This window comes from Cervus elaphus, chromosome 12 (assembly GCF_910594005.1).
Source record: "Cervus elaphus chromosome 12, mCerEla1.1, whole genome shotgun sequence".
In the NCBI taxonomy this organism is placed as follows: domain Eukaryota; kingdom Metazoa; phylum Chordata; class Mammalia; order Artiodactyla; family Cervidae; genus Cervus; species Cervus elaphus.
In genome coordinates, this window is record NC_057826.1 from 57,721,898 (window position 1) to 57,740,695 (window position 18,798).

Sequence of the window (18,798 nt, forward strand, 5' to 3'; positions counted from 1 at the left end):
AGGGACTCAGCGAAGAGATTCATCCATACATATGCATGTGTCCATTCTATGGCTCATTCCTTTTTTAAAATTTTTAATTGGAGGATAATTGCTTTACAGTGTAGTGTTGATTTTTGCCATACAACAACATGAATAAGCCATATAAGTACACATATATCCCCTCCCTCTTGAAACTCTGTGCTACTCCCACCGTTTCTTTTTATCATTGAGTGATATTCTACTATATGGATATAAAATGCTGAAAGATCTTAGGAGCTGCGGAAAGACTTGAGATGATTCTTCTGTTAATGACAGGGAAGAAGAGAGGGTAGGAATGATGGTGAAGCTTCTGGCTGTCCTCTTGCAGCTGGGGGAGGGTGGCCATTGACGGGTGAGATAACATGTTTTCTCTTCCTGAGACTTTACCTTACCCTGTTTATCATGATAGATGAAGAAAACATATGAACTTCTCATCACAACATATTTGAGACTGCTACTGTAGAAAAAAATCCTTTTTTTCTTCTACCTTTCTGTGTGTGACTGCCTCTGCATCACTGTCCCCATGCTTTTATTTTCTCACCCTCTATACGTCATTTCTAAAAATATCCCTTCTGACACTGTCTTTCCTATAGTCTTTGTCATCCTTCTATTCCCTTCCCTTTTCTTTCCCGCTGTCTTTTGGTAACATGGCCTACTTAATCTAGCAAAAAAAGTGTAATCATACTGTCCTGTTTTACTAAATGCTCCTTTTTATGTGTGTGAAAATTCACATTCAAATCTAATAAACTGAAGTGAAAAATGTTTTAGATTATTAAATTGCATTTCCACATATGGTGTGCCACTGAGTGTAATAAAATGAACATTCATATTAGCATCATCTAATATGTTCCTTGGTGGCTCAGATGGTAAAGAATCTGCCTGTAAAGCAGGTGACCTGGGTTTGATCCCTGGGTAGGGAAGATCCCCTGAAAAAGGAAATAGCAACCCACTTCTTGCCTGGAGAATTCATGGACAGAGGAACCTGGCGGGCTATAGTCCATGGGGTGGCAAAGAGTCAGACACGATTGAGCGACTATACACGACAGTATGTCGGCACAATGTTTTTAGACCGTTTTGGCAGTATGTGTTGATGGCCTTAAATGTTCATATTTATACCCTTGACCTAGTCATTTCATTAGAATCCATTTAAAAAAAATCTTAAACAATGAAAAAACTATGTATAATATCCCTAATATCTAGCAGTAAGAATGGTTGTATGAACCACTTAAAAGTATATATTGCACTGAGAAAATATCTAATTTTTTGAAACTAGTACAAATCTGTATAATAGAACTTGGCAGACATAGACTTAACATCTAAGCTAGGCGTGAGTATGCTGCTGCTGCTGCTGTGTTGCTTCAGTCGTGTCCGACTCTGTGAGACCCCATAGACGGCAGCCCACTACGGTCCTCTGTCCCGAGGATTCTCCAGGCAAGAATACTGGAGTGGGTTGCCATTTCCTTCTCCAAGGCATGAGTATAAATCCCAATAATTTTTTTTCAGAGCAATATGGCAGTATGTCCGTTTTAAATCCACATACCTTTTGACGTAACAATTATGCTTATAGGTTGCCTTACTGATAGATTTTGATATGTGCTAAAATATTTGCTGTGATAATCATTGAAGTATTATTTATACTAAGTCTGTCCATGATATTTTGTTAAGTGGTAAATATTTTCTCTTCTAGGAATTTATTTGAGGGAAATAAGGCTGTAGGTAGATAGATATAAAGCTATAAGATATATATATATATTTCTAATTCCAAAATAATATTAAAATCCTAGGTTCTATTAAATCCTAATCCTATTAAAAGTCCATTAATAGCAGATAAGTTAAATAACTTATATGTACCATCAACGGAAAATTAGGCAGCATTGCACACTATAAAGAAAGCTGAGTGCCCAAGAATTGATGCTTTTGAACTGTGGTGTTGGAAGACTCTTGAGAGTCCCTTGGACTGCAGGGAGATCCAACCAGTCCATCCTGAAGTAAATCAGTCCTGAATATTCATTGGAAGGACTGATGCTGAAGCTGAAACTCCAATCCTTTGGCCACCAGATGCAAAGAGCTGACTCACTGGAAAAGACCCTGATGCTGGGAAAGATTGAAGGTGGGAGGTAATGGGGCCGACAGGATGAGATGGTTCAATGGCATCACCGACTCAATGGACATGAGTTTGAGTCAACTTCAGGAATTGGTGATGGACAGGGACGCCTAGGGTGCTGCAGTCCATGGGGTCACAAAGAGTTGGACACGACTGAGCAACTGAACTGAACTGCACACCATATTGTAGAAGACTGTGATGACCTGTCTTGTGCAACACATACACATTTGAGCACACACACACAGGGCAAAAAAGGAAACATGTAGACTAAATGTTAGCTTTTTTCCTCTGGATAGTAAGATACATGATTTGATATTTTTATTTTCCTTTAATGACATATGACTATATTTATAAAATATATAAAAACCATGAGTAAATTTTTTAATTGAGGAAAGTTAAGTGTAAGAAAAGACTTGGAAGGAAACCAAAATTTTAAACAGTAGTTGTCTTTCAGTGGTGAGATTAAAGGTAGTTTTGTGTGTGTGTGTGTGTATTTTTTTCTATATTTTTCCTTACTGGGAAAATTATTATTCTCATTTCATTGGAAATAAAGATTTTATTTTTCAGCTTTGTTAAAAACCTGATTGATAAGTAGCTAATTAACAAAGTACCAAGTAACTTTTATATAGTTGACAGACTTTTAAAAATTTTTATTTTCATTTTTATTTTAGGCCAGAAATATACATACGGGAGAGTTGGCTGCAGTAAAAATTATCAAATTGGAGCCTGGTATGTATTAAAACTCTCAAAATAATTTTTGAACACCTTTCTCTGTATATCCTTCCTTGTTTCCCTTCTTCCAAAAGAGTCTTTTTATGTTGTCAGGGCAGTAGGATATCTCCAGCATGGTTGTATGAAATTCCATTGGAGGTTGTTGATGAAAGACAAATTTGATGTAGTAGTTTTGTTACTAAATAAAATTTGTAATATGCACATTCAAAAATTGAAGGACACATTGACAATCTTAAGTAATTTGCTTTTTAAGATTGTAGTGAAAATTTTAACTTCAGTTTTAGCTTTTATGATAATTTGATTAATAAAGTATTCACTGATTTGGGAGAAATATTTGGTGAAATTCAGGATAATTATATTTTATATATCAGCCATTCCCTCGCTGGTTGATAAGGTTTGATAATTCTGGCTTTAGCCTAATGCTTTTGTTTTACACTTCTGTCAAAAGGTCGTTTGTTTTGAAATGTATTGAGTAACTTGCTTTGAAAATAAAACTACTATATAAAACTTGAAGCACTTTTTAATTTTGATATCCTAAAAGTTTCTCTTTTTAAAAAATGTTATTTATTTATTGGCTGTGCTGGGTCTTTGTTGCTGTGTGCAGGCTTTTTCTAGTTGCAGAGAGCATAGACTGCTCTCTGGTTGTGGTGTTCAGGCTTCTTATCGTGGTGACTGAGCACGGGCTCTAGTGCACGGGCTTAAGTAGTTGTGGCCAGCAGGCTCAGTTGTTGTGGCTCCTGGGCTCCAGAGCATGGGCTCAGTAGTCGTGGAGCACAGTTAGTTGCTCCAGGACATGTGGCATCTTCCCAGACAACGGATCAAACCTGTGTCTTGCATTGCAAGGCGGTTTCTTAACCCCTGGACCACCATGGAATCATCCTAAACGTTTGTAATGAGAGCATTAGTAACTTTCATTTTTTCTCCAGTTTCTTTTCTTTTTTTTTTTATACTATGGTAAGGTACACATAACATAAAATTTGCCATTCAAACCATTTTTAAGTGTATAAAATACATTCATAAAAAAAAATTCATAATGTTGTGTTACCAAAACAATTATCCATTCCAGAATGCTTTTCATCTGCTAAAACTGAAATTCTATACTCCTTAAAAAATAACTTCCCATTCCCATCTTTTTGGCAGCCCCTGGCAGCTAACATTATACTTTTTTTTGTCTCTGTGAGTTTGATTATTCTGGGCATTCCCTGTAATTGGAATAACAGTATTTGTATTTTTGTGCCTGAGTTACTTCACTTAACCAAGTGAACCCAGGTCTCCTACATTGGCAGGCAGACTCTTTACTGACTGAGCCACCAGGGAAGACCTTAACCAAGTGAAACAGTCCTCAAAGTTCATCCATGTTGTCTCATATGTCAGAGTTTTCATCCTTTTCAAGTCTGAATATTGTATTGTGTGTAAATACCACATTTTATTCATTCATCTGTTGATGGGACACTTGGGTTGCTTCTACGTTTTAGCTATCGTAAGTAATGCTGCTATGAATGTGAGCATATAAATATTTCTTCAGGACCCTGCTTTCAGTCTTTTCATTATATACCCAGAAGTGGTATCGCTAGATCATATGGTAATTATGTTTTTATTCTTTTTGAAGGACCATCATGCTGTTTTGCATAGTGGCTGCACAATTTATATTCCTATCCATAATACACAAGTGTTCCAGTTTCTCCACCTCCTTTCTAATACTTGCCATTTTTCTTCTTTATTTTTATAGCAGCCACCCTAATGGATGTGAGGGGTATTTCATTGTAGGTTTTTTTGTTTTTCTGCATTTCCCTAAGGATTATTCATGTTGAGCATCTTCTCATGTGCATATTGACCATTTGTATATCTGCTTTAGAGAAATACCTACTCAAATCCTTTACCCATTTTTTAATCAACTTGTTTTCTATTGTTGTTGACTTTTAGAAGTTCTCTGTACATTCTGGTTAGTCCTTTATCAGAAAAATGGTTTGCAAATATTTTCTCTCATTCTGTGGGTTGCTTTTTTACTCTGTTGATGGTGTTTGTAGATGCACAAAACAGTATAAATTTTCATGAAGTCCAATTTGTCTATTTTTTCTTTAGTTGCCTTAGCCTTTGGTGTCATACTCAAGAAATCGTTGACAAATCCAATAACATGAAGCTTTTGCCCTATGTTTTCTTTGATGAAAGAAATGGTCTTAGGTCTTTATAGTCTGAGGTCTTTGATCCATTTTGAATTTATTTCTGTATACAGTATTAGATAAGGGTCCAGCTTCATTCTTTTGCCTATAGATACCCACTTTTCCCTAGTATCATTTGTTGAAAAAGCTGTCCTTCCCCATTGAATGGTCTTATTAGCACCCTTGTCAAAAGTCATTTGACTGTATATGCAAAAGTTTGTTTCTGGACTCTCTATTCTATTCAGTTGGTCTGTATGTCTGTAGAGTGCCTGTATTACACTATTTTGATTTTAGTAGCTTTGTAGTAAGTTTTGAAATCAGGACGTGTGAGTCATCAGTTTTGTACTTCTTTAATATTGTTTTGGCTCTTCAAGGTCCCCTGAGATTCCACATAAATTTTGGGATGCTGTTGCTGCTGCTAAGTTGCCTCAGTCGTGTCTGACTCTGTGCGACCCCATAGACGGCAGCCCACCAGGCTCCGCCGTCCCTGGGATTCTCCAGGCAAGAACACTGGAGTGGGTTGCCATTTCCTTCTCCAATGCAGGAAAGTGAAAAGTGAGAGTGAAGTCTCTCAGTTGTGTCCGACTCTTAGCGACCCCATGGACTGCAGCCTACCAGGCTCCTCCGTCCATGGGATTTTCCAGGCAAGAGTACTGGAGTGGGGTGCCATTGCCTTCTCCAGTTTTGGGATGGGTTTTTCTATTTCTACAAAAAAGGTCATTGGAATGAGGAGTAATGCTTTTTGACCAGGTGGGCATTCACTTGCTGCTTCATAAAATTAAACATGTAGAATAATGGTGTGACCATAATTATGGCAACAGGTTTCTTAATTTGCACAATTAAAATGGTTTTACATTTCAAATACAGTATTTTGATCATTGTGTATATGGTTCATTCTGGAGAGATTACTGAGGTAACATGCAGCGTCACTTTATAAACAAGGTTTCAGATAGGGCACAGTATCCTTTTTTTCTTGGATAATAATAATCTGTAATAATACTCTTTTAGAGTCCTCTTACTAAGTTCCACCTAATAAGTGTAAAATGATCTCCAAAATGTCATTAACACACATGGAAGAGAATGTAACAGAATTATGCATGCATTTGCCTCTCTTGGGTTACTTGAGCAAATAAATATTCAAGTTACATTCAAGGAACAGTTACAGTCCAGATAATGAATGGGCTGAATTTGCAGAGGAAACGAAGATGTTTATCCCTTCTCTGCCTTCAGCAAGTAGACTGGGCTCATCATAATGCAGTTTCACTTATTTGACTTAAGGGTATAGCCTACTTTTTATTATAATTCAGGTCATGAATTAATGAGTATATTTTTAAAATCCTACAATTCTGACTTCTCAACAAACCTTAAAAAAGAAAGCATACCATTATGTGATGTAGTTATTTAACACATTAAGGATTAGTTGCTGGGTTCATAAATTAAGGCTCTGAAAGATTGCAATTTCTCACTTCTTAGGTTTAAAGTTGCTGCCTTTGTGTTCAGCTTCACTCATATGCAGAGATTGACTAATGTTTAAATTCTTACCCCCCAAAAGAATAACACAGAAGCCCAGTAGATTCTTGATTTGATATGATTTCAGTGTTTGGCCATTTTAATATTCTTTTAATTATTTACACTTATGCTTTGTTCAGTTCTATCAGGTTGTCTTTTTTATTTATTTAAAATTTTTTATATTTAATGCAGTTTTTAAAGGTAACACCACATTTACAATTATTTGCAAAATATTGGCTATATTCCCCATGCTGTACAATCCATCTTTATAGCCTAACTTACACCCAGTGGGCTTCCATTGTGGCTCACTGGTAAAGTGTCTGCCTGCAATGCAGGAGACCGGGTTCAATCCCTGAGTCGGGAAGATCCCCTGGAGAAGGACATGGCAACCCACTCCAGTATTCCTTGCCTGGAAAATTCCATGGATGGAGGAGCCTGGTGAGCTATAGTCCATGGGGTCACAGAGAGTTGGACACAACTGAGTGACTTCACTTCACTTTTATACCCAAGTTTATACCTCCCACTCAACCACTCCTATATTGCCACCCCCACTGGTCACCACTAGTTTGTCCTCTGTATCTGTGTGTCTGCTTCTTTTTTGTTATATTCAGTGGTTTCTTTTATATTTTAGATTCCACATATATGTGATATACAGTATTGGGCTTTCTCTATCTAACTTACTTCACTTAGCCTAATGCCCTCCAGTCCACCAATGTTGCTGCAAATGGCAAGATTTCATAATTTTCATAACTTTTTCGTAACTGAATGGTATTCTTGTGTGTATGTGTTTATACACATACCCTATATCTTCTTTATCCATTCATCTGTTGGTGGACATTTAGGTTGCTTCCATATCTTGACTACTTATGAACTTCGGGGAACATGTATCTCTTCAAATTAGTGTTTTAGTTTTTTGGAGGTATATCCAGGAGTGGAATTGCTGAGTTGTATGGTAGCTCTATTTTTAGTTGTTTTGAGAAACCTGTTTTCCATGGTGGCTGCGCCAGTTTACATTTCCACCAACAGTGTAAATGGGGTTCCTTTTCTCCACATTCCCACCAACATCTGTTATTTGCATTCTTTTTGATGATAGCTGTTTTAAGAGGTGTGCAGTGATATTGCAAGTGGTTTTGATTTGTATCTCCCTGATGATTATTGAGCATCTTTTCATGTGCTTATTGTCCATCTGCATATCCTCTTTGGAAAAATGTCTGTTCAGTTCTTCTGCCCATGTTTTACTTGGGTTGTTTGCTTTTTTGATGTTGAGTTGTATGAGCTGTTTATATATGTTGGGTATTGATCCCTTATTGGTCATATCATTTGCATATATTTTCTCATATTCAGTAGGTTGTCTTTTCATTTTGTCAGTGGTTTCCTTTGCTATTCAAAAGCTTTCCTGTTTAATTAGGGAAAAGAATAGATGCATAAAATGAAGGTTAAAGGTATTTAACAGAGTTAGAAAGTATAAAGAACAGCCAGAGATGAAGAATACAATAACTGAATGAAAAATTCGCTAGAAGTAATAAAGAGTAGAAAAGTAGAAAGAATAAACAGTAGGCTGAATGATACAGAGGAATGGATAAGTGAGCTGGAAAGAGTATTGGAAATCACTACTGCTGAAAGAAAAAGAGAAAAGAATAAAAGGAAATAAGGACCAGCTTGGTGGGTTACAGTCCATAGGGTCACAAAGACTTGGATACACAGAAGGGACTTAGCACACACACACAGGAAAGCTCTGGGACAACATCAAGTGCAGTAATATTTGCACTGTAGGAATTCCAAATTATTGGAGGCTTTAAAGTTAAAAACTTCCTAACCTGGGGAAGGAAATGGCCACCTAAGTCCAGGAAGCACAGAGAGTCCCATACAGAATTTACCCAGAGAGGAACACGCCAAGACACATTGAAATTAAAATGGCAGAAATTAAAGGTAAATAGAGAAGAGAATGGGCTTCCCTGGTAGCTCAGCTGGTAAAAAATTTGCCTGCAATGCAGGAGACCCCGGTTTGATTTCCTGGGTCAGGAAGATCCCATGGAGAAGGGATAAGCTACCCACTCCAGTATTCTTGGGCTTCCCTAGTGGCTCAGCTGGTAAGCCTGCAGTGTGGGAGACCTGGGTTTGATCCCTCCGTTGGGAAGATCTGTAGAAGGGAACAGCTACCCACTCTGGCATTCCGGCCTGGAGAATTCCATGGACTCTCTGGTCCGTGGGGTTGCAAAGAGCTGGACCAGACTGAGTGACTTTCAGAGAAGAGAATATTAAAAACAGCAAGGGAAAAGCAACAAATAACATACAAGGGAACTCCCATAAGGCTATCAGCTAATTTTTCAGCAGAAACTCTGCAGGCCAGAAGGTAGTTACATGGTATATTTAAGGTAATGAATAAGAAGAACATACAACCAAGAATACTATATTTAGCAAGTCTTTTATTCACATTTGATGGAGAAGTCAAACCATTGTGTGTGTGCTCAGTCATGTCCAACTCATTGTGACCCCATGGACTGTAACCTGCCTGGCTCCTCTGTCCATGGAATTTTCCAGGCAAGAATACTGGAGTAGGTTGCCATTTCCTATTCTAGGGGATCTTCCTGACCCAGGGTCAAACCCACGTCTCCTAAGTCTCCTGCATTGTCAGGCAGATTCTTGACCACTGTGCCACCTGGGAAGCCTTACAGGCAAGCAAAAGCTAAGAGTTCAGCACCACCAAACCAGCCTTACAATGAATGATAAAGGAACTTATCTAGGTTAAAAAAAAAAAAAAAAGGACACAACTAGGAACAAAAAATTATTTGGAAAGCTCACCAGTAAAGGCAAACATATAGTAAAGGTAGGAAATAATCCATACACAAAACTAATAGGAAAGTTAAAAGACAAAAGTAGTAAAATCATCCATATCCACAATAAGCAGTTAAGGGATTCATGAAACGTGTAAAATGTGATACCAAAGACAGTAATCATGAGGGGAGGAGAGTCAAGTGCAGGGTTTTTAAATTGCATTTGAAACTAAGAGATGAGCAACTTAAAACAATCATGCGTATGCATAGATTGCTATACAAAAGCCTCATGGTAGCCTCAAACCAAAAATCTTTAATAGATGTACACACACACACAAAAAAGGAATTGAAACACAACACTGAAATAGTCTTCAAAGCACAAGAGAAAAGAAAAAAGAAGAAGAGGGAGAGGTGGGAATAACCTACAAAATTAAATCTAAAACAATTAACAAAATGACATTAAGAACTCCTGATAGCTAAGTTGGTAAAGAATCCACCTGCAGTGCAGGAGATCCTGGTTCTATTCCTGAGCTGGGAAGATCCCCTGGAGAAGGGAAAGGCTACCCACTCCAGTATTCTGGCCTAGAGAATTCCATGGACTATATAGTCCATGGGGTCGCAAAGAGTTGGACACAACTGAGCGACTTTCACTTCACTTCATATCAATAATTACCTTAAATGTAAACAGACTAAATTCTCCAACCAAAAGACATTGACTGGCTGAATGGGTATAAAACAAGACCCATATATATGCTGCCTATGAGAGACTCACTTTAGATCTAAAGATACATAAAGACTGAAAATGAGAGGATGGAAAAAGTTATTCTGTGCAAATATAAATCCAAAAGAAAGCCAGAGTAGCAATATTTATGTCATACAAAATAGACTTTGAAGACCGTTCCAAGAGACAAGGAAGGATACTATGTAATGATCAAGGTATAAATATAAGAAGATATAATAATTGTAAATATACATGCACCCACCATAGAAGCACTTAAATATATAAGTTAAATATTAGCAGACATAAAAGGAAAAATCAGCAGTGACACAGTAAGAGTAGGAGACTTTAACCTCCCCCTCCTGCCAACTTTCATCAATGGAAAGATCATCCAGATAGAAAATCAATAAGGAATCACAGGCCTTCAGTGACACATTAGACCAAATGGTCTTAACTGACATATAGAGAGCATTTCATCTGGAAAGCTACAGAATACACATTGTAGTGTACATGGAACATCATCCAGGATAGAGCACGTGCATGGCTGCAAAAGATGCCTTGGTAAATTTAAGAAAATTAAAATAATATCAAGCATCTTTTGCAACACTGTGAGACTAGAAATCAACTATAAGGGGGAAAAAAAAAACTGCAAAAACAGAGACACATGGAAGCTAAACAGCATGCTACTAAACAGCCAGTGGACTACTGAAGAAACCAAAAAGGAAATTAAAAATTACCTACAGACAAAAATGGAAACAGAATGATCCAAAACCTATGGAATACAGCAGAAGCAGATCTAAGAGGATGTTGTTTATGCTTTAAAAATACTTACTTTTTATATGTTTTAAAAGTTTTCTTCAGTTTGTCTACTGTCTTTGTACTCTGTTTATGGCACTTTTCTGTGTGGAAGTTTTTCTTCCTTTTAGGTAAATTTGGCGATTCTCCTTTATTCCTCTGTTTCTTGTATATAGGCTTTTTCTACAGTCGGCTCTAAAGCTATTTCACACAGTTTCTTCTAGTATTTTCCTTTCTCCTACAGCCGCCAACATTTAAATGTTTGCTTCATAAGGGACAGTTTTGTCCTAAGGTGTAAAGAAGAGCTTTCAGTTCAGTTCAGTTGCTCAGTCGTGTCCAACTCTCTGCGACCCCATGGACTGCAGCACGCCAGGCCTCCCTGTCTATCACCAGCTCCCAGAGCTTACTCAAACTCATGTCCATTGAGTCGGTGATGCCATCCAACCATCTTATCCTCTGTTGCCATTTTCTCCTCCTGCCTTCAATCTTTCCCAGCATCAGGGTCTTTTCCAATGAGTCAGTTCTTTGGTTCAGGTGGCCAAAGTATTGAAGTTTCAGCTTCAGCATCAGTCCTTCCCATGAATATTCAGGACTGATTTCCTTTAGGATGGACTGGTTGGATCTCCTTGCAGGCCAAGGGACTCTCAAGAGTCTTCTCCAGCACACAGTTCAAAAGCATCAGTTCTTCGATGCTCAGCTTTCTTTATAGTTCCAACTCTCACATCCATACATGACTACTGGGAAAGCCATAGCTTTGACTGGACGGACCTTTGTTGACAAAGTAATGTCTCTGCTTTTCAGTATGCTGTCTAGGTTGGTCATAGCTTTTCTTTCAAGGAGTAAACGTCTTTTAATTTCATGGCTGCAGTTACCATCTGCAGTGATTTTGGAGCCCACAAAAATAAAGTCTCTCACTGTTTCCATTGTTTCCCCATCCATTTGCCGTGAAGTAGTGGGGCCAGATGCCATGATCTTAGTTTTCTGAATGTTGAGTTTTAAGCCAACTTTTTCAGCTCTCCTCTTTCACTTTCATCAAGAGGCTCTTTAGTTCTTCTTCCCTTTCAGGCATAAGGGTGGTGGCGTCTGCATATCTGAGGTTATTGATATTTCTCCTGGCAGTGTTGATTCCAGCTTGTGCTTCATCCAGCCCAGCATTTCTCATGATGTACTCTGCATAGAAGTTAAATGATCAGGGTGACAATATACCACCTTGATGTACTCCTTTCCCAATTTGGAATCAGTCTGTTGTTCCACGTCTGGTTCTAACTGTTGCTTCTTGACCTGCATACGGATTTCTCAGGAGGCAGGTAAGGTGGTCTGGTATTCCCATCTCTTTAAGATTTTTCTGAAGTTTGTGGTGATCCACACAGTCAAAGGCTTTGGCATAGTCAATAAAGCAGAAGTAGATGTTTTTCTGGAATTCTATTGCTTTTTCAGTGATCCAGTGGATGTTGGCAATTTGATCTCTGGTTCCTCTGCCTTTTCTAAATCCAGCTTGAACATCTGGAAGTTCTCAGTTCACGTACTGTTGAAGCCTGGTTTGGAGAATTTTAAGCATTACTTTGCCAGAATATGAGATGAGTAGAATTGTGTAGTAGTTTGGACATTCTTTGGCATTGTCTTTCTTTGGGATCGGAATGAAAACTGACCTTTTCCAGTCCTGTGGCCACTGCTGAGTTTTCCAGATTTGCTGGCATATTGAGTGCAACACTTTCACAGCATCATCTTTTAGGATTTGAAATAGCTCAACTGGAATTCCTTCACATCCACTAGCTTTGTTCGTAGTGATGCTTCCTAAGGTTCACTTGATTTCGCATTCCAGGATGCCTGGCTTTGGGTGAGTGATCACACCATCGTGGTTATCTGGGTCATGAAAATCTTTTTTGTATAGTTCTTCTGTGTATTCTTGCCACCTCTTCTTGATATCTTATGCTTCTGTTAGGTCCATACCATTTCTGTCCTTTATTGTACCCATCTTTGCATGAAATGTTCCTTTGGTATCTCTTAATTTCTTGAAGAGATCTCTAGTCTTTCCCATTCTATTGTTTTCTTCTATTTCTTTGCATTGATCACTGAGGAAGGCTTTCTTATCTCCCCTTGCTATCCTTTGGAACTCTGCATTCAGATGGGTATATCTTTCCTTTTCTCCTTTGCATTTCGCTTGTCTTCTTTTCACAGCTATTTGTAAGGCCGCCTCAGACAACCGTTGTCTTTTTGCATTTGTTTTTCTTCGGGATGGTCTTGATCACTGCCTCCTGTACAGTGTTACGAACCTCAGTCCGTAGTTCTTCAGGCACTCTATCAGATCTAATCCCTCAAATCTATTTGCCACTTTCAGTACATAATTGTAAGGGATTTGATTTAGGTCATACCTGAATGGTCTAGTGGTTTTCCCTACTTTCTTTGATTTAAGTGTGAATTTTGCAGTAAAGAGTTCATGATCTGAGCCATAGTCAGATCCCGGTCTTGTTTTTGCTGATTGTATAGAGCTTCTCCATCTTCCACTGCAAAGAATATAATGGCTAGACAGTTTTCCAAAGCTGTTTACTACAAACTATGTCTTTTGTTTGTAGGTTTGAAATGCGTTGCTTGTCATGAACTGAATTTCCATTTAAGCATGAGTTTTATTATCTGTTTCAGTGATTCCCCACCCCCCCCATTTGTAATTCAGGATTATCCTGTTTTTGATAATTCTGATTTTTCATTGTATTTTTTAATCTTCATTGCTTTTATTTTTCAGTTATTTCCCTTCTGTTTTCATAATTTTTTCCCCAGGAAAGGTTTAAGATCATTTTTATCAAAGTGTAAAAAACCTTGTGAGAGTAATGTAGAAGACATAGCATTTAACAATGGTAAGGACTTTTCTTATTCAGCTCTTCAGGAAAATATTATAGTTCTTGCCACATAGACCTTCATATTTATGGTAATTCTTGCTTTCATGAATAGCAGTTTTTTCTTCTCTTATACTTTCTGTTTTGGTTACTGTTGATATTTATGTGAGTCATTATATTGGATTTATTTAGTCTGTGACAGTCTTACATAATTAATATTTTTCAATAGAATTATTAATTTTAGTGCTTTTTGATGCTCTTTTTGCTTTGATTATAACTTTGTGAAACTTTGTAATGCCAACCCTTCTTTCTTGTTTGTATTTATGTATCATATAACAAAGGGATAATGCTGTTATATTTAGGCCTATCATTTTACTTTCTTTTTGGATCTCTGGTTTTTAGGTGTTTGTCTTGTAATTGTCTTTAAATTTTATTTTATAACCCAATTTGAATCTTTCTCGGTCACTCATTTTAAAACTTAGTGAGATGATTGATCTTCTGTTATAGTAGGTTTTGTATTTAATGTTTTTTGAAGATTTTAAACAAAATATAGCTAGAGGTTTCGTTTACTATTATTGCTGATAATTTGAAAGGTACACAGTTTGTAGTTTTATCAGAGGATGGCTTCCAAGACTTTAAATAGTATACTTAAATTTGGATTTTTAATTTATCAACTTAAGAAATGAAGCAGTCATTAGCTTCATAGGTTTAAAGATGTTGAACTTCATATTCTTTCTGCCTCTTCATCTCCCAGTTTTCAGATGCTTGTTAATTTATTTGAGGATTTTAGTCTTAGAATTTTTTTATTATACTAGAGCATGAATGTGTATTAGCCTGCATATCTTTTTTTAAAATTACGAGATACCAGTTATTTAGGCTTAGTTTTATAATTAAATAGATTCAGTCCTCACTGTCCTTTCATTCCATGTCCTTGTTGTTTTTTTTTTTTGTATCAGTTGTTGCCAAGTTGAATCATATCATCACATTGATTTTCCTGTGAATATCAAGAATAACATAACTTTGACTCACAGATTAATTGTACTTCTCAAGCTTGCTGTTCCCCTCACTCTTCCCCATTTTGCTAAGCCACTAGCCAAGCCAAAAATATAGGCATTGTCCTTGATTTCTCTTTCTCTTGTACTTCAGGGTTAGTCTGTCAGCAAGTTCCTTCGACTCAACCTTCAAAACATATGCTGAATCCATCTACTTCTTATTGCCATCTTTCCCCTCTGGTCTCTCTATTTCCTCTCCCAGACCTCCCATCTACGGCCATCTAGTTTCCACAGAGCCACCAGAATGGTCCTTTTAAAATACAAATCATATCATAATACTCTCCTCCTTAAAACCTTCTTGGAGCTTCGAAATTGCACTTAGAATAAATAATACTCAAACTTTCAACATTGCTTATAAAAAACCCTGTGTGATTGGCCCTGTCTATTTCTCTGAGCTCATCATGTATCTTTTTCCCTTCCCTACTCCCCTCTTATTTTTTCCTTTTTTATTTAATCAGTCCAAGATTAAACAGACTCTTCTGTTCTGCATGAAGTACTCATTTTCATGATCTTTTTCCAGAAGTCCGTCTGGTCGTTCAGATTTCAGCTTAAATGTTGTAGCCTCGTTAAGACCCATTTCTGACTACGTAAGTTAAAGTAGTCACTCAGATCTTTGTTATTTTAGTTCTCTCTCTAGGACATGTGCCTGCATAACATTTTTCTTATTTCTTTGTATTGTTTGTTTAATGTCTGTCTCTCCTGGAATGTTAAGAGGCATGAGACTAGTGATCTGTCTTTACTGTTATATTTCAGCACCAGAAATATTATAGGCACATAGAGGACACTCAGTAAATATCTTTGTACAGGGGAATACTATCAATGACTTTCTGTTGTCTTTTAAATGAGAATGACCAGCCAACTAGATATAGAATTATTACATTATACATTCTTCTCCTGCCCTCAGAAAATATATAGACATTTTCTGCTTTGAATATAGTTAGAATGAAGCTATAAGGCTTTCCTGATTTTTTTCCTCTTCTAGATAACTTGCTGCTTCTTGCTGAACTTGCTGCTCAATTGTCTGTGGTACTAATACTACATATCTTCTCTAATCTGTGATGTTCAGGTCTTATTATTTATTTTGATTTTAATTCATTATTAACAGTAATTGTGATTTCAGTAAATTTATTAATAGTAAATAACTATAAAATTAGTCACCCTAGAAATGTTTTTCTTACAGTTTAAATATACATACTTTTCTTTCAGTAAATAGTTTCATTTATTTTCATAATCTGTGTTTTAGAATCTGAGAAATTGGTCTTCTGTTTGTGACAGTGATTTTATTCATTTGGGTTATTTCATTATTATATGTTTTATTTGCAGATTTGTTTTCTTTTGTTTTTGCCTTTAAAAAAATAATTTCTATGTTAATCATAGACTTTTATACTTTTTTTTTTTTTTTAGCATTTTCCGAAAAGCCAAAGTAGATGTGTTTTTCACATTTTGCAAACAGAGTTAGGGGAGTTTTATGTGAAAAATACGATACATTTGGTTCAGATGCCTCAAATAATTCTGGAGACAGCTGTATTTCAAAGATGAATTTTTGACTGTACTTCGCAACTTAAAAAAAAATTGCACCAAAGCCAGTATAATGCAAAAGTGCTTCCTTGTATTTATTCAACAGATGAGCTGGTTTAGAATTTTATTTAGACATGAAAAGATAATTATTTGCCAATATGACTTAGAAAAAAGCCTGCATCTGGTAAAAGATAAACATTTTTTTTTAAGTAAATGAAATCTCAGCTGTAACTTAATTATACTTTACACCCCAGTTAAGAATAGATTATTGAAATTTATAATCATTTTAAAGTCTTGAATTTTATTACAGATTTACTGACTTGTTCCTGGTAATTTAATTGTATAATATTATATTTAAAATTTCACTAAAATAGATGACTTTTGAGGCTCTTCTAATACTAATCCTAAAGTGAATCTTAGGGTTAAGAGCAAAAATAGATTAGCACAGAGAACTATTATTTTAATTGGCCACAGAAATAATTGATAAGATGAATGAGCATTTTCCCCTATATTTTTGTTGCCCTTTGTATACGTATGTAAGCAAATGATTATTTTTAGGAGTGATTTAAGCATTTCTCTATCTCATTTTTATAGTCTGTACTTTTACTATTTTACAAATGGTGACTTTTAAGTGTTGAAAATAAACAGTATCAATGATACCATTTTGAGTTTTATTATCTCTTTGGTGAGGCATCAGGACTGCTTTAGAAAAGCAGGCAGATAAAACGATTGTGCGTGTCACCCTACTTTCCTGTTTGTGTCTGAATTTCAGCCTACCCTCTTAACTCATTTTACAGATGCTCGTTTTGCTCAACAAATCTGTAGTTAGTGCCAGACAAGACCAAGCTTGAGAAAGGTGATCATCAGAATCCTCATTTGCCTTCTCAAGTCTTCTCTGCTCACAATATCCCCTTATTATGGTGGAACTACATGGTGGTACTTTAAAATTTTGCAAATTATCATTTGTTTAAAACTGTGAGCCTTGCATACAGGCATGGAATTTAATGAAATCTTTGTGCAGGGTGATTAATGCAGTATACTTTGTTTACTTGTTTTTTCTTTTTTCTCCATTTATTTTTATTAGTTGGAGGCTGATTACTTTACAATATTGTAGTGGGTTTTGCCATACATTGACATGAATCAGCCATGGATTTACATGTGTTCCCCATCCCGATCCCCCCTCCCTCCTCCCTCTCCATCCCATCCCTCTGGGTCTTCCCAGTGCACCAGCCCTGAGCACTTGTCTCATGCATCCAACCTGGGCTGCTGATCTGTTTCACCCTTGATAGTATACTTGTTTCAATGCTATTCTGTCAGAATATCCCACCCTTGCCTTCTCCCACAGAGTTTAAAAGTCTGTTCTGTACATCTGTGTCTCTTTTTCTGTCTTGCATTTAGGGTTATCATTACCATCTTTTAAAATTCCATATATATGCATTAGTATACTGTATTGGTCTTTATCTTTCTGGCTTACTTCACTCTGTATAATTGGCTCCAGTTTCATCCATCTCACTAGAACTGATTCAAATGAATTCTTTTTAATGGCTGAGTAATATTCCATGGTGTATATGTACCACAGCTTCCTTATTCATTCGTCTGCTGATGGGCGTCTAGGTTGCTTCCATGTCCTGGCTATTATAAACAGTGCTGCGATGAACATTGGGGTGCACATGTCTCTTTCAGATCTGGTTTCCTCGGTGTGTATGCCCAGAAGTGGGATTGCTGGGTCATATGGCAGTTCTATTTCCAGTTTTTTAAGAAATCTCCACACTGTTCTCCATAGTGGCTGTACTAGTTTGCATTCCCACCAACAGTGTAAGAGGGTTCCCTTTCTCCACACCCTCTCCAGCATTTATTGCTTGTAGACTTTTGGATAGCAGCCATCCTGACTGGCGTGTAATGGTACCTCATTGTGGTTTTGATTTGCATTTCTCTGATAATGAGTGATGTTGAGCATCTTTTCATGTGTTTGTTAGCCATCTGTATGTCTTCTTTGGAGAAATGTCTGTTTAGATCTTTGGCCCATTTTTTGATTGGGTCATTTATTTTTCTGGAATTGAGCTGCAGTGTTTACTTGTTTTTTAAAATGCTAAATTGGAAATATTTATGAAATAATCCAATATTTGTAAATAAAATAGTGAATTAGATGTATTTTACTAGATTAGACAGTTTTCAGATATGTTGGAATCTTTAAATATCTTTAAATAGATGTTTAACATGTATATTATCTATGGTGAAACAGATCACCAGCCCAGGTTGGGTGCATGAGAGAAGTGCTCGGGCCTGGTGCACTGGGAAGACCCAGAGGGATCGGGTAGAGAGGGAGGTAGGAGGGGGGATCGGGATGGGGAATACATGTAAATCCATGGCTGATTCATGTCAATGTATGACAAAAACCACTACAATACTGTAAAGTAATTAGCCTCCAACTAATAAAAATAAATGAAAAAAATAGATAAAAAAAAATAAAAACTACCTAAAAACTTAAAAAAAATTAGAACTGTCTCAGTAGTTCTAGTAAATGTGGTTATCCTAGGTTCTCAATTGCGGTTTTTTGTTGTTGTTTTTTTTTTTTAAGTACCAAGGTA

The 18,798-nt window shown here is 36.7% G+C and overlaps 1 protein-coding gene across 4 annotated transcripts in view; it reads left to right on the top strand.

Annotated features, from left to right (window-relative positions):
- MAP4K5 (mitogen-activated protein kinase kinase kinase kinase 5) overlaps positions 1–18,798 on the top strand; it is a 115,709-nt gene that overhangs the window by 22,176 nt on the left and 74,735 nt on the right. For all 4 annotated transcript variants that reach the window (XM_043918997.1, XM_043918995.1, XM_043918999.1 and 1 more), the window contains exon 3: positions 2,794–2,851. In XM_043918997.1, coding sequence (XP_043774932.1) covers positions 2,794–2,851 — 58 coding nt within the window. The remainder of the gene's footprint in view (positions 1–2,793; positions 2,852–18,798) is intronic.